This window comes from Mobula birostris, chromosome 1 (assembly GCF_030028105.1).
Source record: "Mobula birostris isolate sMobBir1 chromosome 1, sMobBir1.hap1, whole genome shotgun sequence".
In the NCBI taxonomy this organism is placed as follows: domain Eukaryota; kingdom Metazoa; phylum Chordata; class Chondrichthyes; order Myliobatiformes; family Myliobatidae; genus Mobula; species Mobula birostris.
The window spans coordinates 215,132,525-215,153,586 of NC_092370.1; the positions used below are offsets into that span (position 1 = coordinate 215,132,525).

General features: G+C 40.1%; 2 protein-coding genes across 7 annotated transcripts in view; one reads left to right on the forward strand and one right to left on the reverse strand.

Annotated features, from left to right (window-relative positions):
• The window catches only part of fancm (FA complementation group M), a 141,617-nt gene that overhangs the window by 89,709 nt on the left and 30,846 nt on the right, over window positions 1-21,062 (reverse strand). The window lies entirely within an intron of this gene.
• soul3 (heme-binding protein soul3) overlaps window positions 1,946-21,062 on the forward strand; it is a 29,652-nt gene continuing 10,535 nt past the window's right edge. The window contains exons 1-6 of one of the 3 annotated variants that reach the window (XM_072270997.1): window positions 1,946-2,026; window positions 2,214-2,421; window positions 4,443-4,534; window positions 12,305-12,446; window positions 12,970-13,153; window positions 15,791-18,185. In XM_072270997.1, the coding sequence (XP_072127098.1) occupies window positions 2,214-2,421; window positions 4,443-4,534; window positions 12,305-12,446; window positions 12,970-13,153; window positions 15,791-15,962 (798 nt within the window). In that variant the 5' untranslated portion in view covers window positions 1,946-2,026 and the 3' untranslated portion in view covers window positions 15,963-18,185. Of the gene's footprint in view, window positions 2,027-2,213; window positions 2,422-4,058; window positions 4,164-4,442; window positions 4,535-12,304; window positions 12,447-12,969; window positions 13,154-15,790; window positions 18,186-21,062 lie in introns of those variants that run through there. The other 2 variants (XM_072271016.1, XM_072271006.1) reach the window with 2 other exon arrangements.

Consider the following 21,062-nt stretch of genomic DNA (forward strand, 5'->3'; position numbering starts at 1 on the left):
TTAACTGCCCATCACCTACCTCTGGTAGCTTCTTCCCCCTTCCCTTTCTTCCATCAGAATCCCCCTTCTCCAGCTATTCATCGCTTTCACCAATCAACTTCCCAGCTCTTTACTTCACCACTTCAGCCCTCCCCCTCTTCCGGTTTCACCTATCAACGTACCACTTCCTCTCCTCCCCCCACCTTCTTCCTCTAACTTCTCATCTTTTTTTCCAGTCCTGATGAAGGGTCTCAGCCTGAAACCTTGACTGTTTACTCTTTTCCATAGATGCTGCCTGGCCTGCTGAGTTTCTCCAGCATTTTGTGTGTGTTGTTTGGATTTCCAGCGTCTGCAGATTTTCTTGTGTTTGTGTTTCTACAAATTTCTATAGACAGCTTCTTCGTTTTTCAATCCTGATGAAGGGTCTCGGCCTGAAACATCAACTGCTTATTCCCTCCATAGATGCTGCATGACCTGCAGAGTTCCTCCAGTATTTTATGTAAGTTTTTTTATAAATGGACAGCAGCATTTCATTGTGTGCTTCGATGTACATGTAACAAATAAAGCTCACCATTTTTCTGGCTGGTTGCATCACAGCCTGGTAATCCTTTGTATTGGAACTTCTTTACAAGAGGCTTGTGATCTTCCACTAGTTCAAAGAAAACCTCCAGCTTTTATTTTAATGTCCCAATTATCCCCACCCCCACAAGGTGTATTATTACCACAAATAGAGACATTACATTGAGTTGTTAAACAAATCTCACTCCAACTTCACCAGACCTAATTTGATAGAGGATTTTTTTTGTCACCATCACAAACTCCATTCTTTCACCACTGATTATTTATTCCTCCTTAGTCAATACTTCAGGTTGAAGGTTGTTCAAAAGTTCAGATCCCTATTGAATCTGAATTCATGCAAACTATATTCTACACTGATTAATCTGTCCCTCTGCCACCAGGCCCCACCCTCCACCTTTATGTCCCACTGCTGTGATGTTCAGTTCCAGACACAAATATTTATTTGTGGCTTCCATTGAGCAATCATCCATAAACTGGACTTCATCCAAACTTATGCTACCTATTTCACCTCAGTAACCCATCACTTTTGTACTGACTGATCTGTACCTGCTTCCTGTACACCAACAAATGTAGAATATTAGATTCAGTTCTTCACTGATTTCCCCCTCTCTATTTGAAACCTCTCCAGCCCTGAGAATACTGTGGTTTTCCTATTCCCTTCACTATTTCAGTCAAAACCATGTCTTTGACAGTCTAAATCCCAAAAAAACCCTTCCCTATGCTTTAACATCTCTCTTCAAGCAAGCTTTGAATGAGCGCAAATGCATGTATTTCTTTGGTATGTGGATAATTACACTTCAGCAAACTGCCTCAGGATGTTTTCCCACATTAAGAATGCACTATCTATAAAGTTTTGCATATTCTATAGAATCTAATTTATTAGGGCATATACAAATGACATTCAACTAGATTGCCACAGGTTTATCACTGAATTTGAGGGTATATAAAGAAATCAGTTTTTAGATTTGAAAAGAAAACATCCAAGCTTAGACTTTCAGCAGGTCTACAAGATATTGTATAATACAGCAAAGTTAAACTAGAATAGATTTGAAACTGGACTTCAAAACATAAATTTTGAATAGCATTCCAGGTCAAAGGATGAATAACAATCAAGATCCTTTGCCAGATGTTGGCTTGTATCACTAAATTTCAAATTTAATGCTCTTTAGCCCAGTGGTACAGAATAATAAGCTGGAAAGCGTTCTGGTGACCGATTTAGCGCATCAGTAATGAAGAAAGCCAGTCTGGCAATTCAGTTTATTCATTCGGAGACGCTGAGCGATTTCAGTCTGACCAGAACCTTTCACTGTGTTACGTTGCTTCAGTCTATGGTTCCTCCCCTTATTCGACACTTGATCAGCGTAATACTTGTTTTTCATTTTAGTCCCTCCCCCTCTGTGATCGCCACGAGCTGCCCCGGCTCCGGCCAAAAACAAACTCGTGGGAGTAGACAGCGCTTCACTTCGAGGTAAGTCCCCAAAGAAGCAACTAATAAAGCATTATGACCGAGTTCAATACCAGATAGTCCTAATTAATTTTATCTTCTGGAAAGTATCATGGCTCCTGCATTCACGTATCCTTTAACAAAATACATCTTTACTGCACTATATTTTGCTCGTTTAAATGTCTATCATAAAAAGATCCGGATTTCACAGATGGAGGGTCAGAGACGGAGCGCTGAAAGCGGCAGGCGGTCGGGTCGCTTTCTGATCAGCCTGGAGGATTTGGAGTCGGTGACCGATGATACGGACTCGGAGTTGGTTTACCACAACAGCGGAGACGACGAAAACGCGCATGATGACGACGACCTCTTCACATACTGGCAAGACGTTGGCCGCTGTCACCAGGTGGATGTGCCAAGAGGTAGGATATATTATTTCCGTGTTTGTATTGCAATTGAGCAGTTATTTTAAAACTTCTTCTCCCGTCATAGGAGTTGTTAACACGAAACATTACTGTTTCATATAATCGACATTTACCACATGTATCCAAATCAACGTTGTAAAAAACAGCTATTGTGGCAGGTCTCCAATGTAAGATTTTTACAAGGACCAGTTTACTACGATTGGACACCTTTCGTAATTGGGAGAAAACAACCTGATTGTTTCCATTTGAATTAGATCCTACACCCAAATCAAGAAAATTGTCAATTTAAAATCCCTTCTACAAAAAAATTGATCAGTATTAGTAAATAAATTGTGTAAAATAAAAGCAACCATAAACTTTCATTTTCTCCATTAATCCCCCCCCCCCGCCCCACCCCCGACCTCGTAGTACTTATTTTCCATCAGTGCAAGATAGCTATGAACCCTTTTTCAGGAACTGATTTGATTGTTAACTCAGTACCAAAAAAAATGAAACTCTTCGATGAGAAGCGCTCAGCATCTTGTGTAGGACGCAAAACAAAGGAGTTTGAAACAAAAAATCCAACTTAATAACTATAATTAAAGCTAACTCTGGGAGGATAGGAATGACTGGAGATCTATCAAATAAGACTCCTTTGTCCAAAAAAAGAGCTGATTTTAGTCTTGGGAGATACTTGTCAGTCCAGTTTCAAAGTAATTGAACTGAAGCAGTTAATTGAATCAAAATACCAGATCCCTTTTAAAACTGGCAGGAATGACTCGTTATATAAAATAAACTTAAGGAACTGTTACTCATACAAAGCTTAGAATTTTTACATGATCATCAACATAAATATGCCTTAGCCTTTAACTAAGAAAACGGAGATTCAGTAGGCTCGTTCACATTCTGAGTGGCTTTGATCAAAAGTAATTTTGGGTACTGTTTCCTCTCAAAATCAGAACCAGTTTTATTATCACTGACCTACCTGGTGGAAGTAGTTGCTTTGTGGCAGCAACACTGTGCAGGACATAAACATATTATGTTACAATAAGTAACAGATACACAGTGCAGAATAGGAATAGAAAGTTAGTGTTCATAGACCATTCAGAAACTGATGTCAGAGGGGAAGAAGCTATTCTTAGAGCATATGAGTGCGGGTCTTCAGACTCCCGTACCCCCGCCTGATGGTAGTAATGAGAAGAGGGCATGACTCAAGTGGTGAAGATCCTTAGTAATGGAGTTGTAATTATTGCTAACCAACTCCAACGATTATCTTCAGCTCCCTCTGTTTTTCTCCTTCCTAATTGGTTTCAATCCTTTAAGATCCTGTTCCCCTTATTCGTCAATATCCGAAATGTGTGATTTTGACCTTGTATGATGCGCGGCTGCTTCACATTTTATCCATATTGCTGCTTGTAAATGTTCTTCGCTACAAGATAAGTGTCCAACTATCAAGACCAGATTCATATTTTTCTTAGTTATAATACACATTATAATAGATGTTATGTGTAATATTACCTAATGATTGCTAGAGATCTTAAAACTTATTAAGAAGTTTGATATGATAAACAAAAAATAGAAATGTTTCCCATCAGGAGACCACAAATAAAATAGTTGGCAAATTGAGGAGAATTTTTTTTTGTCTTAATAATTAGATGTTATGAGATGTTGGAGCATTTACCATTGATGCACTGAAAGGAAAACAATTGTGAGATACTTGCAAAGCAGTGTATCTTATTTCTCTGAATGACTGAATCAAGGTAAGCAAATAACCTCATCGTGGCATTAAACAACAGATAGTAATCCCTCTCAATAAACACAGTTTAGTAGTCTGCATCATTCGCAGATGTTGTAAACCACACAATAACAGACAGTTTAAATTCCACAGCAATAGAAGCAAATAGAAACAAACTCCATAAGTTTTTTTTAAAAGGAAACTTATATATTGTGTATTTCACATTTCCACAGTAACTTTATTCTGTCGTGTTTAAAATCTAGAGTAAAAATTGTTGAAATTAATATTTATTTTTGTATTTTAGACATGGAAGAACCAATTCAACAGATGACAAGAAATAGCCAATCTCAAGAGAGGCAGGCAGTCCCATTTACCTCATTGAGTCATAAAACAAAGGTAACAAGCAACAGTGAAGACTGATTTTTAAGGGGCTACGTAATAACAGATAAGAATTTAGTTTCAAGTCAGTTTGTTCGTCCATTGTGCAACGATGAGAACTACCCTAATCATCTGCGATTTGTAGGGGCAGGATTGAGCTGTGGGTACACAGATACTTGAAGAGGCCAATCTTTGGCAATGTGGATAAAAGATGGCAGCCACATTGGGTTGGGGGGTTGTTGGCCCAGGCTTTCCTGGCCAGCCTACGTCTCTCTGCTGCAATTGTGTTTTCTGCCTCATGTGTCACTAATCACTGCACCCTTATGGAAGGAGGAGTGCCACTCAACCTTGGCAAAATGTTCCCATGTGTCTGGGTTGATGCCAAAATCTTTTAGTGAAGTTTTAGAGCATCTTTATAGCATTTCCTCTGGACTCTATGGGAATGCTTTCCTTTCTGTAGTTTGCTGTAAAGCAGCCTCTTGGGCAGCCAATGATCTGGCATACAAGCTACATGAACTGCCCTGTGTAACTGGGACTGCTACAGGGTGGTATAATAATGGGCAGGCCCACCTTGGTAGATACCTCAGTGTCAGCAATTCTGTCTTTCCACCTAATGTTGAAGAGCTTTGGAGGCAGACTTTGTGGAAATGATTCAGTTTCCTGGCATTTGTTGGTACACTGTCCATGTTGGCGTAAAGCAGAGTAGGAAGTACTATGGTCCTATATCACCTTCAGCTTTGTCTGTAGACTTATCCATCTTCTGTTCCAAACATTGGTATAATGTCTGCCAAAGGCTACACTTGCTTTGGCGATCCTGGCCATTTACTTCATCATAAATAACAATGTTTTGGGACAGTGTGCTGCCAAGATATGTGAGCCTGTTCACTGGGTTAAATCTTTGACCATTGATTCTGTTGCTTGGTTCAATGTATGATTACCTTGGAACTAGCTGATGCATTACTTCAGTCTTCTTAGCATTGATAGTAAGCCCAAAGTTGGTACACACATCAGAAAACTTATCAGCACAGTGCTGCACATCATCCTTTCCATCTCTTGAACCAGCATTGAGGGCACAGTCATCGGAAAAGAGGGAAGTCTTTGATGATATCTGTCATAACCTAATTTTTTACTTGAAGCCTCCTGAGGTTGAAGAGATTCCCATCAGTGCGGAATCTGATGCTGATGCCTACATCGTACATCGTTGTTTCTGAAGGCATCAGTCAACATGGTGGTAAACACCAAACTGAATAGCATTGGCACCAAAACATAGCCCTGCTTGACCACCTTTGAAACAGGGAAGGGCTCAGATGTCTCACCATGGTCTCCAGCTTGCATGCCATCATGGAATTGCTACACCATGGTGATGAATTTCCTTGGACATCCGTACTGCACCATGAGCTTCCACACATCATCTCTGCTAACAGTGTCAAAGGCCTTAGCCAGATCAACATAGCGGGAGAGCAGGTCAATGTTTTACTCCTGACATTTCTCTTGCAGCAAACACCATGTTGATGGTCCCACTCTCTTTCTGGAATCCATACTTGCTGCCACAGGAGTTGGAAAAGCTGATGGAACTTTTCTGTTAGCACTGCACTGCTTTCTTTGTAACCCTCAGCACATATTGCATATGATCCAGGTGCCTCACATCAGTCTTAATTCCCTCTTCTATCCAAAAGAATGTGTATCCTGTGCCCTTTCACAAAGTTTGCCATCTTCTGCAAGCCAGGTCTTGCTCAAGGTTGTGATATCAGTGTTATATCGGGCTCTCTCCCTAGTACAGCAGATCTCCTCTAAGGTCTATCAGCATCGATTCTGTCCAACAGTTCACATTCCATGTATCAAGAATGAGTGGAATACTCCTTAATTTTCTCTTTGATGTATTTCAGACACTTTGATAAGGTCCCCACCAGCTGCAGTAAACTAGCCAGGGATAGAATGGAGCAGCCAACGTTTAAGGCACTCTTTCTAGGAACACCTCATACCATGGAGGTGAGCAGTAAATTTCTGACAAGGGCTGTTCAGCCGTCCAGGTGGCTGCTGAAAGCCACTGCTGCTCCATGTCAATGGATAATGACCCTAGGGCCTGAGCCACCACCAGTGTGCTGGTTTGCAGCTACGGCTGCCAGTGTACCCACACTTGTCGCTTCATTGCTAGCCTGTCACCAGTTTGGGATGGGGAGGATAGACGAGACTGACTTGCGCGAAGACAGTTTAAAGTGAGGAAGAGTTGCGCAGTGTCACTCACTCATCTGTGTATCCAATGGCAAGACAAAGTCAAGACGACTGGAGATGGGGTTAGATGCAGAGGATGATCATGACATCCTTAGTGCTTTGTTGCACTCCAAGCACTCCACAGTGCCTTGCTGGGTCCACCCTACTGCCCATTGAACCAAACTAGTGGTTACCTCGGCACAGTCTGCCAGGTCCAGTCTTCACTCGCTTGGGTAGGCAAGTCCAAACTCACCAAAGGGTTTAAGACCCATCAGTTACCTTCAAGTTTAGCACACTCAAAGCTGTTTACCAGGGTGTGGCCATTGTCACCAGCAAACAGCTGCTTGGAGCCATAGGTGAGAGCTGAGTGCCAAGTGGGGACCAATGGTGGGCAGGCTACTCTGAAGGGAGCTCAACATGTCTGTCCCACCAGAGGTGCTACCCTTCCCTAATGCCCCTTACGTCCCTCAAGCCAGCTGATCACTCATTTTTACAGTCAGTCCTCCATCCTGTCATCTCCCACAATTCTATGAGATAGTTTAACATTTCAAATCCAAATTCAGTATTCAAACAGAGAGGCAATAACTCTTGGAGAAAGCAAATCAGAATTCCATGCCTCTCAAAATTAAAAGAATCAACTAGATACCAAGACTACCTAGGAGACAAAGAGGTACAACTTGTTTCGAAGCATTGAAGAAAAACATCAAGTCACTTGTCAAAGGTAAAAGACAGGACTGATTTATAAACACGACTAAGGCTGCAGATTGCTGGAAATCCAAAGCAACACAGACAAAATGCTGGAGGAACTCAGCAAGTAAGGCAGCATCTATGGAAATGAATGAATGGTTAACACTTCAGGCATATTCACTTCTTTGGAACTGGAAAGGAAGGGGGAAGGAACCAGAATAAAAAGGTAGGGGGAGAGGAAGGAGGATAACTAAAAGGCGATAGGTGAAGCCGGGTGGGAAAGATAAAGGGCTGGAGAGGAATCTGATAGGAAAGGAGAATGGAGCACAGAGGAAAGGGGAGGAGGGGATCCAGTAGGAGGTAATAGGCAGGTGAGAAGAGGTAAGAGGGCAGAGTGGGGAATAGAAGAAAAGGGGAGGGGAAGGGAATTTTATTTTTAAATGGGAAGAGAAATCAATATTCTTATCATCACGTTGTAGACTACCCACATGGAATAAAAGGTGTTGCTCCTCCAGCCTGAGGGTGGCCTCATCTTAGCACAAGAGCCAGCCATGGATCAAAATGTCAGAATGGGAATCAGAATTAAAATGTTTGGCCACCAGGAAGTTCCGCTTTTGACGGATGGAGCAGAGGTGCTCAACAAGATCCCCCAATTTACGACGGGTCTCACCAATGTAGAGACCAATTTGAGAGTATAGGACACAATAGATGACCCCAGCAGATTCGTAGATGAATTATTGCCTCACCTGGAAGGACTGTTTGGGCAGTGAATGGAGGTGAGGGAGGAGATGAACAGGCAGGTGTAGCACTTTGGCCACTTGCAGGGATTAAGTGCTGGGAGGGAGATCAGTCATGAGGGATGAATAGACAAAAGAATCAAGGAGGGAGCAACCCCTGTGGAAAACTGGGGCCGGGGGGCGGGGGGGGGTAGTAAAAATATGTTTAGTGGCAGGATCCCTTTGGAGATGGCGGAAATTGTGGAGGATAATGTTTTGAATGCAAAGACTCAATGCGTGGTAGGTGAGGACGAGAGAAACTTGATCACTGTTAAGACATTAGGAAGATAGAATGAACGCAGATGTTCAGGGAATGGAGGAGATGCAGGTGAGGACAGCATCTATGATAGAGGAAGGGAAACCCCAATCTTTGGATGAGCAGAACATTTTTGATTTCCTAGAAAGGAAAGCCGCATCCTGGGAACAGATGCAGCGGAGACGAAGGAACTGAGTAAAGGAAATAGCATTTTCACAGGAGACAGGATAGGAAGAGATATAGTCAGGACAACTGTGGAAATCAGTAGGTTTACAAGAGATGTCAGTTGACAGTTTGTCTCCAGAGATGGAGACAAATAGAGAAAGGGGAGGGAAGTGTCAAAAATGGACCAAGTGAATTTAAGGGCAGGTTGAAAGTTAGAAGCAAACTTGGATGAAATTGGCAAGCTCAGCATGGGTGCATGAAGCAGCACCAATACAGTCAAAGAACTGGGAACATTACAGGGGAAGGCCTGGAACATAGACTGTTCTACGTAGCCAACGAAGAGGTGGGCATTGCTGGAGCCCATACAGGTGCCCCTCAAGCCTGGAGAAAGTGGTAGGAGCTGAAGGAAAAATTTTTTGAAGGTGAGCTCCAGGTCTGCAAGATGGAGGGTGGTGGTGATGGTTCTTTTATTGAGAAAGAACAGAGAGCTTTAAGGTCTTCTTGATGGTGGGATAGAAGTGTATAGCGACTGGACATGTATGGTGAAAATGAGGCAGTCAGGCAGGGAATTGAAAGTTACTGAGGAAATCGAGGGCATAAGAATTATTGCAGATGTAGGTGGGAAGGGACTGAACCATGGGGAATAGAATGGAGTTAGAAAATACGAGAACACGAGTTCAGTGGGGCAAGAGCAGGCAGAGACAATAGGCCTACCTGGACAGTCAGATTTGTGGATCTTGGGTAGGAGATCGACGCAAGCAATGCAGGGTAGAGAACTATGAGTCTGGTGGCAGTGGATAAGAGTTCTCCAGAGTTGATAAGGTCAGTAGTGTCGAAGGCAGTTTTCTGATGGTCCAGAGTGAGGTCCTCTTCAAAGGGATGGTATGAGGAGGTGACTGAGAATTGCCACCTGCCCTCAGCAAGGTGGAGGTAAGTTTGCCAACAGCACCTCTTTTGTCTGCTGGTTTGATGGCAAGGTTGGTATTGGTGCGGAGAGAGTGGAGAGCAATGCATCCGGGGGGGGGGGGAGGTTAAGGTTCGAGGAGGAGAGAGGAGTGCTGAAATCGAGATGGTTGATGTCTCATTGGTAATTCAAGATGAAAAGATCCAGAGCAGGGTGTCCAAGAGGTGAAGGAGGGTTGGAGATGGGTGGGGGGGGGGGAATCAATGTGGGGTGTGGAACTCTTACCAAAGAAGTGGGCTCAGAGGTGGAGAAAATGGAAGAAGAGCTCAATATCATGGCAGGCACAGAACTCACTGAGGTTCAGACGAAGGAGGACAAAGGTAAGACCCTTGCTGAGGTCAGAACGTTCTGCCTCAGAGGGAAAGATCAAAAGGAATGATGAAGACATGGTATGCTAGCATCAGAGGGGAGAAGGGAGATGGAGGCACCAGAGGAGACAGGAGGACTGATTTATGCTGCATCTCACTGTGGTCACTCTTCCCTAAAGGCACCGTAACATTGAAGTTCTAAAGTCCAGGAATTTGGGTAATTTTAATTCAATGCTTGCAATAAGCCTTGAGGTGTTTAAGAAATGTAATATCATAAAAATTAGATTATTTAAAGACATGATCTATAATCAATAATTTGGCTAGGAACCAAAATGTCATATTCATTAGTCTGATAATAATCAAAAACTATGTGGAACTATGAGTATGGAATATAAAAACAGACTTCAAGATTGAGACCAGCTAAGCATGTGCACAAAAATATGGCGTATGGAAATATGTGGAGAAGTAAGAGGTATTGATTTAGGTTCACAAAACTAGAGTAAAGTAGTTTTTTAAAAATGCTGATAGTTTGGGACACATTATATTCAAAGCAATGAGATCTCCATGTGTACTATTCACTGAGGGTTGAAGCAGACATTTAGGAAAATAAATAGAATATTGACCTTTAATTGAGTGTAGGAGTAAAGATCTTTTACTGCATGTATATAGTCTTGATAAAGCAACAACAGTATTGTGCAGTTTTGGTCTCCATACCTGAAAAGGATATATAATTACTCATATGGATCAACAAGATGGATGCAAGAGTGCAACAGTCTCAGAAAGCCATTGAGAACTGATGTGGAAAACTCCTTCACTCAGAGGGCAATGAATATTTGGAATTCTCACATGAGAGGGCTACAAGTGTTCAGTTATCAAGTTCATTCAAAACAGGAATTAATACATTCCGGGAAATTATAGGAATCTTGGGCAATAGTGCAGAAAAAGAAAACTCCAGTAGAAGTATGGTTGAAATCTTGATGAATGGCAGAGTAGATGGCTTGCACCTGCACCTAATTATGATGCCTCACTTCTTAAGCACTTCAAAGAACATTGCAAGATCTAATTAAAGTGACTCCAATTCCAGGAATTATTTAAATATTTGTTTAACATCCATTTGAGCTATATAATTTCTTTTTAAATGTTCATTCAGAGAATTGTGCTTCAAGCAATCCCACAAGGGTCAGCCTAGATAATGTCCTCAAATCCTAAAGAACTTAACCTACTCAATTTAAATAAATACAACAATTACACTGCAGCACCAGCATGCGTTCACAATCACATTCAAGTGATGTGTCAAAACATTCGGGAGATCAGGCAGCAAAGCAAAATAAATTACAATGTTCCCTCTACAAACATATACTTTTTGATAGTATGTTGACAAGTCCCACAAAAGGCAATGAAAAATAAAACTGAGCAGAAAAGTATTTAATACTTCATTTGATTATAGTGTTAAATGACTGATGGATATACTCAAAGGGTCAAACATTTAGTTCTTCCATAAACTAGGGAAAAAAATAATTTACACTAATGCTACTCATCTGAAAATAATAACTTGAAATTACACACTGCATGAACATATCCATCAACATATAAATGCTAAATGGAATTTATAATATAACTTTGAATGTTATATATTTTATGACTTTACATAAAATGAATAAAAGATATATATTTTCTTACAACCTTATATCTGGCCTCTTCCCACTTCCTTTCCAATCCTGAAGGGTCTCAACCCAAAATATTGACTGTTTATTCCTTTCCATAGATGCTACCAGACCTGCTGAGCTCCTCCAGCAATTTTGTATGTTACTTTGAAACAGGGTAGCAGTTCTATATTTGCTGATGGTTCAACAATTGTAAGATGCACTGATTAAATTATTTAACAAGAACCAAGGGAGTCTATATATTTACAAGTAAACTAGAGACAGAAAAACAAGCTTCAACAATAATTTTTATTTTACCGTGGTGGTCTAAATTACAGGTTAATATCGAAATCTTAATTAAAACACAAAATGCCAACCATTTTCACATCTCTCAGCATTTATAGGCATCCGTTAGTCTCATGAGACCATGGATTTGCGCCTTGGAAAGTTCCCAGGGTGCAGGCCTGGGCAAGGTTGTATGGAAGACCAGCAGTTGCCCATGCTGCAAGTCTCCCCTCTCCATGCCACCGATGTTGTCCAAGGGAAGGGCATTAGGACCCATATAGCTTGGCACCAGTGTCGTCGCAGGGCAATGTGTGGTTAAGTGCCTTGCTCAAGGACACACATGTTGCCTCAGCCAAGGCTCGAACTAGCGACCTTCAAATTACTAGACGAACGCCTTAACCACTTGGCCACGCGCCAACACTCTGCATTTGGTCACACTAAGATTACTTTGGATGACAGAAAAATAAGAAATGTTTCCATATTTTCTTGACAGACTGATGAGCAACTGTATGAAAAACGTCAATATGAAAAAGCTAAATGGGCTTGCGTAACTGAGAGTGAACTTCGCTATGAACAGAGCATATGCAAAGGATTTATGAAATTGATGAAATACATTTGTCAACAAAACTCATCAGGTGATTTTCAGAAATGATCATTTACACCCTGCTGATAAATGCTCTACAGTAATTTAAAAAGCAAGGGAAGTAATTTTCAAAAATATCTTTACGCATTGGTATTTAGAATGATATTTGATTAATCTGAACTAGCTTAATCCCCTTAATATTAAGAAACAATACTTAAAAGTTACTAATTTAGGCAACCTGCAATGAAAATATTATATACTTAGTACATTTGGTTAAGCTGAAATATTATAAATAATTTAGGAATTACTTTGATTTGAGTACATTTCCAGTATTTCATTCCCTTTACTACAATTGTCAAAGAAAAAATTAATAATCTTGATTAAAGTTTGCACATAATAGGAAAATATTTTGAAGAATTTGTATACTGTTTGTAGTATTTTTCTTCAGTCCTTTTAAGTTTTTTCCTAAGTAAAAGGAAATATTCCCTTGCTTTTGATAGAAGACATAGCTGATATTCCTCTGCCAAAATATATTATTGTACATTCCCAATAAACTACAGGCCTTCTTTTTATAGGTCTGTTCCTGGGAATGACTGCACCTGTTGTTACCACTGTGCACACCAACCACACCAGATCAGAACTCCTACCGAGAGTAACCATTGCTTACTACCTCCCACCACAATTCCAAGATCAGGTTCCACAGCCCTTTGATGCGGACATCGTCATAGAAGAGTGGCCTGCACAGGTCATTTACGCAAGGCAAGTTTCTTTACAAATGATTACACACTAAAGCCCAGTGCATATTGCCAACTATTAGTACTAAGTAGCTAAGCAAGCATTTTTAAAGAAGGATCAGACCTGAAAAGGTATAATAATGAAGTGAAGAATTCACATTAAAAAGAACAAATGATTTCCAGCAATATTGCTATTTTGGAAAGTGTACTGAGAAGTCATTTAAACAAGATCTAAACAGAAATACGTGCCTGGGCATAGGTATTTCCAAACAGTGCATGTTTTTATGGATAGCATGTCATAGAAAACTTATAAATTCTTAGCTAGCGTTTATCAAGGTAAATTCTGTTATGGATCAGACATTTAAAAAAAGCAACATGCATTTTAGTCAATTTGAGTTTACCAGATAGGCAAAGGACCAATCGACTTAATACACTTACATCTGTCTGAGTTGCATACAATGTTTCTAGGGCCAAGGGCAATACAAAAAAAAGCAAAGAAAGCTTTAAACTAACAAGACAAAGATAGAGGAGATCAGGAAAAAAAAAGAACAAGCTTAAATATTAATGGAACTGCAAAGGCAAAACAAGGTAGAGTAAACCAAAAGTACATGAATGATTGGGAAATAACATTATAAAAAAGGTACCTGTATGTGAAAGGATGGTTAAAAATCAAGTGAAAAAAATCTTTTATAATTAAAAAAGTCAAGAATTGAATCAAGATATACTATAGAGAAAAACGTCAGGGAAAAAATATCAGGAATAGCTATCAAAAAGTGAGTTTTCACACAAAAGAAGGTAGAATAACTATACACAGGGAACACAAAGGCAAGTTTTATATCTGGATCACACTGAATGCAATATCCAGAACCCAAATAATTTCCAAAAAAACATGAAAAAATCCCCACAATTAAATGGAAGCCAAGACCACACACACACAAAAAAAACTGCAGGAGCCCATTTGCCCTTTTCACCTGCTCCACCATTCAACTTGATCAGGGCTGATCTTATATCACTTTTCCCCAGGTCCCTCAGTTGCCTTATTTATTTATCTAAAAATCTATTTGTACCTTTTAAATGTACTTAGCAAATGAGCCTCCATAGCTCTCTGGAGTAGAAAATTCACCATCCTGCAAATGAAAAAAATCCTCTCGTTTCTGAAGCAACACAAAATGCTGGAGGAACTCGGGCAGCATCAATGGAGCGAAATGATCAGTTGGCATTTCGGGTCTCAATCTGAAACCCGAGAAGCCAACTGATCATTTCTTTATTGGACTGCAAGGGTCTTGATTGAAATATCGACTGTCCATTTCCCTTCACAGACGCTGCTTGACACGATGAGTTTCTCTAGCATTGTGTATTACTCCAGATTTCCAACGATTGCAGTCTCATCTCTTTCATTTCTATTATTAATGGCCACTCCTTTATTTTGAAACTGACCTTAATCCCTGCATTTGCCCCATCAAAACCCAAGAGAATATTTGTTTCAATAAGATAATTTCTCTTTCTTCAGAAATCAAGCCCCAGCTCAATCTCTTCATTTGAGAATTCTAATTTCCCTTGTTTGAAAAATCTTCTCTGTCTATTCCCTACCTTCTTTAGCACCAACTGTAGTGCCATACCAGAAAATAATCCACTACATATTCATCCAAGTATAGTTCTACTTATAAAAGGAGAACAAACTTGTACACAATATCTTAGGTGTGGCTTCACCAGGGCTTTATATTACTTGACTAAATCATCTTTCCTCTTGCACTGAAGTTCTCTTGCAATAAAGGTCAGCATACCCTGTGTTGTCTTAATTGCTTACTTTACCTGAATGTAAAACTTAAGCAGTTTATCTACAAAGACACCCATGTCACTCTGAACACCAGTGCTTTTCAATCTCTTAACAGGAGTCAAATCAAAGGAGTTCCAAAACGCATTAAATTATAGAGTTAATTGAACAGGGTTAAAAAACAATTGAAGTATACTTGGCGCACAATCTGCTCTAGCTATAAGGCCACCAGCAGTGCTCAGGAATTCTCAGATTGATCTCAGCTGCTTAAAAAAAGGTGTTAGTGTGACATCATCAGGAAGTTTGAGAAAAGGCAGTCATAAAAGAGAAATTTCCTCAAAAATTTGCAAGGATTTCTTTACAACAAATAATATTTCAGTGTCTTATATGGTATCATAATTAAATAGCTGTACATTTACAAATGTGTTTTAAATCAAGACACTTTAAAGAGCCAAAACAGATTTATCTCATACTATATGACTTCTTGTATATTTTTACCCTACACAATGCTGATATTGTATAGTGATAATGTAAAAAGATCAGTTATTATGTTACTGAATGGCCTACTCCTGCTTCCATTCTGTATGTCTTATCACAGTTTAAGATTGGACATTCCCTCTTGCAGACAGTAAAATAAATAGAAAGAATGTAATATTAAAAACAGTACATCTTTAACAGACTTCCAAATATTGACATTGCTTCTGTATTTTGAGACAAAAAACAAATGATAAAAAACTAATCCCACAAATATGCAACTCGACTTAAAACAAATAAGCATACAGGAATTCTTTAACCTTCAAAGCTCATTATTAAGGTGGTCAATACTGCAAATTTACCAGAAAAAGCTAAACAATAAACATTAATTACTCAAATTTTCTGCTTGTGCAGATCTTTCAGTGGCACCACTAATGAAGAGATTATTTTACGAGAGATAAACCATCTAGCAGAGCACCTTGACGTTCCTGAGTTGTTACTGCAAGATACCTTTATTGTGGCTGGTTACAACAATCCTTCAGTTCCAAATCGACATAATGAGATCTGGTTTATTCAGAGGCCTTGAGTAAATTGTTCATATCTGGTACAGACCCTGTGCAATAGCTTATTTTGTGAAAATGTATATGTACTATGTGATGGTGTACTATGTGATGGTGTAAGTGCAGGTGAAAACTTGCTTCAATTATAACTTTGTTACATTAAGTGAATATAAGATGATCACAGGTTGACATTTAAAATATAAAGTAGAATTAGTTTTCCATGAATAATCATATCACCAAATAACATCCACAATTTTCACAATTCTAGTTAAATCTTATGGCACTAGAGATCAAAAGTAAATCCAAATCCCTGGAACTATGAGATAGCTGTGTGATCTACTGTAGCACTGTATAAACTGTTTGTAAAAGCAAAACAAGAGAGACTAGAGCTCCAAGAGAAATAGTCCTCCATTTAAATCTCAATTTTACACAGACTGTCTCTCCTGGGATAGAATTGTGGTTCTGCAAGGAGTGCAGTTGCCTCATAGCCCAGGCAATGTGAGTTCCATACTGAACTCCAGTGTTGTCTGTATGGAGTCTGCAAGTTCTTCATGGGAGCACATGGGTTTCCCCAGCTAATCTGATTTCCCTCCTCCACATCCAAAGAATATGCTGGCTAAATTAACTAATTATTATAAATTGTTGCTGCCGGAGTAGATGGACGTTAATGGGCCTGTGTAATGGGGAAACAAGTTGGAGAACAGGATTTGTTCTGACAGCCAGCATTGACTCAATAGGTCAGATAACTCTTTCCCCCCCCCCACACCCACCCAAGTCATAAGGTAAAATAAGTATGTGTCCTTTCACTGTAAATGTAGGAATAGAAAATGACAGCATTTAATTTAACTATAAATAACCTAATATTTCTGGCAAAATAAATGGTTATGAAATAGATAGTCCTTCAATGGAAAACCATAGAGACATTTGAAGAAATACATTGTAATGTTTGTTTGCACAAACGAGTAGTAACATTTGCTTGTCAACCTACATCTTCTGTGCCATTACTGGACTTTGTTGTTTAAGAACTCTTATGCTGGATAGACCAAAAAGCATTAAGTGTCAATTAAGATACTGCTACACTACGCAACCAGCATTTGATTGAAAGAGGCAAAACAGATCTCACACTAAATACCCTCCTGTATATTTTACCCTACACAATGCAGATATTGTATGGTGATAATGTAATGTATAACAGTAGCTGCTGACCAAAGTTTCCAAATCATTCAGTGACCTCTGCAGTCAATGTAGCAAATTCACCACATCTTGGTTCATATTTACGAATAAAATAACAAATCATAAAGCACTTTTAGTAAAATACTGGAAACAAATATTAATTATTCATTCTCAATACTCATTAAAACTCAATGTTTTAATGTAAAAAGTTATCACCTCTTTGTAAATAAGAATCCATTTAAAAATATGACAGCTGCTTACAGAGAGAAAAAAATCCCAATTAATGATACCTTTTGAAGTCCTTTCATCAATATCAACCTACATTTATTGAAGCATCCTCAGGTGCTTGGTAGAGCACCAAAAATAAAAACCTGACACTGTGCCACTAAGAAAGATATCAATACAGATAAACAAATGGCACGGTCAAAGGATTGGCAATGAATCTTAAGGAGAGATTTGGAAAGGATCAGGGGTAGGGGAAGAAAAAACTTAAGCACTAAACACCAATGCAGATGAAAAGATTGTTACAGTGAGAGTTATTAAAATAAGAAACATGCACAAGGCCACAAATAAAGCAAAAGGATTTAGATAGCTTCTGCAGCTGTAAGGTAGTAAAGGTTGGGATAGTTGAGAAGTGGTGATGGTGCAGTTAGATCCTGGACAAGGATTTGAAAACTGAGGCATTGTTGGCCTTCATGAACCAAACAAAAGTGTTCTTCAAACTGAATTAATTGTTACAAAGTGAATGAATAGAAACTTGAGCAACACACACAAAATGCTGGTGGAATGCAGCAGGCCAGGCAGCATCTATAGGAAGAAGTACAGTCAACATTTCAGGCCGAGACCTTTCATCAGGACTCTATAGGAAGAAGTACGGTCAACGTTTTGGGCCGAGACCCTTCGTCCGAATAGAAACTTGATAGCCTTTCTGTTTATGATTAGAGGTTGATATTTATTCTGCAGATCTGTTTTGTAAAGAGTTTATAAAACAAGATGAATGGCTGTACGAAGGTTTAACTGTAAACATATTAAAACATTTATGGTTACGAATTCAAAGATTAAATTAAAATTTGCTTAGTGTCTCAAGATGATTTCATTAATAACGGATTCCAGAGGATACCCATGACTTATTCTGTGCCTTATCATGCTCTTCGTTCTCCATGAAGCATTGCAGAACCGGCTTGGTCGTTGGAATTCACTGTTGATCTCAACCACCCAGTCCACCGCAGTTGACTTCATATACTATGACAGGCACGTCCCAATTTCACCGGGTATGAGGCCCGCTGGTGACGCTCACCTGCCAAAGTGGTGTACCAGGGTGTGGGCGCTATTGCAAGCAACAGCAATTTAGAGTCTCAGGTGAGAACTGAGTGTCTGGTGGGGACCAAAGGTGAGTGAGCTACCACTGAATGGACACAACAAGCCCCTTCAGAGGTGCTATCCCTCCAGTTTGTCCCCAACTACCACACCAGTTTTATCCCGTTCGAGACACTCAATCCTTGTGCAGCTCAACTTCTTCTGTCTTCTTCCTTGTTCTAACATAGGGTCTTCCATCTGAAAAAAACAATTTCTCTTCCCATGGATGCTGCTGTCATTTTTGCCTATTCAAATTAAATCGCCAGTCAGCGATTACCATCCCCAACCCAAACACAATGTTAGTGTCCAGAATTAAATGTCAAGATCGCTTGGAAATAAATTTAAACTGCCTATACTGAATAAAGCCTGAAACACTTAGCAATCGAGGCAGCATCTGTGGAAAGAACAGTTAACTATTGATGCTCCAAACTGAGAAGACATTATAGTCTAATAGTCATAGTCATATTTTATTGATCCCGGGGGAAATTGGTTTTTGTTACAGTTGCACCATAAATAATAGTAATAAAACTATAAGTAGTTAAATAGTAATATGTAAATTATGCCAGTAAATTATGAAATAGGTCCAGGACCAGCCTATTGGCTCAGGGTGTCTGACCCTCCAAGGGAGGAGTTGTAAAGTTTGATGGCCACAGGCAGGAATGACTTCCTATGACGCTCAGTGTTGCATCTCAGTGGAATGAGCCTCTGGTGGAATGTACTCCTGTGCCCACCCAGTACATTATGTAGTGGATGGGAGACATTGTCCAAGATGGCATGCAACTTAGACAGTATCCTCTTTTCAGAGACCACTGTCAGAGCGTCCAGCTCCATCCCCACAACATCACTAGCCTTACAAATGAGTTAGTTGATTCTGTTGGTGTCTGCTACCCTCAGCCTGCTGCCCCAGCACACAACAGCAAACATGATAGCACTGGCCATCACAGACTCACAGAACATCCTCAGTATCGTCCGGCAGATGTTAAAGGACCTCAGTCTCCTCAGGAAATAGAGACGGCTCTGACCCTTCTTGTAGACAGCCTCAGTGTTCTTTGACCAGTCCAGTTTATTGTCAATTCGTATCCCCAGGTATTTGTAATCCTCCACCATGTCCACACTGACCCCCGGATGGAAACAGGGATCACCGGTACCTTAGCTCTCCTCAGGTCTACGACCAGCTCCTTAGTCTTTTTCACATTAAGCTGCAGATAATTCTGCTCACACCATGTGACAAAGTTTCCTACCGTAGCCCTGTACACAGCCTCATCTCACTTGCTGATGCATCCAACCAGAGTCATCCAAAAACTTCTGAAGATGACAAGGCTCTGTGCAGTAGTTGAAGTCCGAGGTGTAAATGGTGAAGAGAAAGGGAGACAAGACAGTCCCCAGTGGAGCCCCAGTGCTGCTGATCACTCTGTGGGACACACAGTGTTGCAAGCACACGTACTGTGGTCTGCCAGTCAGGTAATCAAGAATCTATGACACCAGGGAAGCATCCATCTGCATCGCCGTCAGCTTCTCCCCCAGCAGAGCAGGGCGGATGGTGTTCAATGCACTGGAGAAGTCAAAAAACATGACCCTCACAGTGCTCACTGGCTTGTCCAGGTGGGCGTAGACACGGTTCAGCAGGTAGATGATGGCATCCTCAACTCCTAGTTGGGGCTGGTAGTTATAAAGGTAGTTTTAAGCTGCAGAGAAGCAGCAGGATATGGCAGAGGAATTATCTATGATAGAGCAAGATCAGAGTTGCCATGGGAATGAATTGATGGTGTCATTAGAGGATGATAAAATACAAAAGTATAATGTATTGCAAATATGAGGACTCAGTCCTGCTCAGGTGAGCTTCCTTAACTCTTTACCTGGTATATTAATGCCTGCATTCGTGCTACATTCTTCCTCAAACAAAATCAAAATTTTAATCACTTTTGCATTCAATTATTTTCACTTAGTCCACTTACTCATGCGTTATCTTCCTGGAATTCTTTCCCCCAACACAGGAGATGAACTACCCAGCCATTACGAGCCTATAGACTTGCACTGTCTCCCACCCAACCTTCTTCTGGATCCCACTCCAGTCTTCCAGCTTATCTCCATTACAGTTTTTCTGTTTTTGAGATTTTAAGTGTGTCGAAATGTTTCCCAGAGGAGAGCACAGCAATATGCAAACTTGAGGAACACCACTTCATATTTCATCTGTGCATACTACAGCCCTTCTGTAGCACATTTTCCCTCGTTCAGAACCAGCAATTTATGCCGCAAGTCGTTCACCTGAGGAAAATGGTTCATATTTTCCTCTCCTCCGCCCTTTGTTTCCCTTTGCTGAATGTTTCCAGCTTTGGATTTACTTACATTAGATTTTTCTGTTGAAGATGGTGTTTGGTACTTGTGACATCCAACATTTGTGTCACATCATCGCAAAACAGAACCATAATCACTTTTGGAGCAGAAAATTTCAGCAATGCAGCCAAGACTTAGAGGCTCAAAGGTCTTGCTGAACTCAAATTCAGGCATATTTAATATAACACAATTGAATCAATTTGGCAAAGACCAGGTTTTGAGCAGATGAATTGGCAATACTGCCTGACAATGTCTTGGAATGT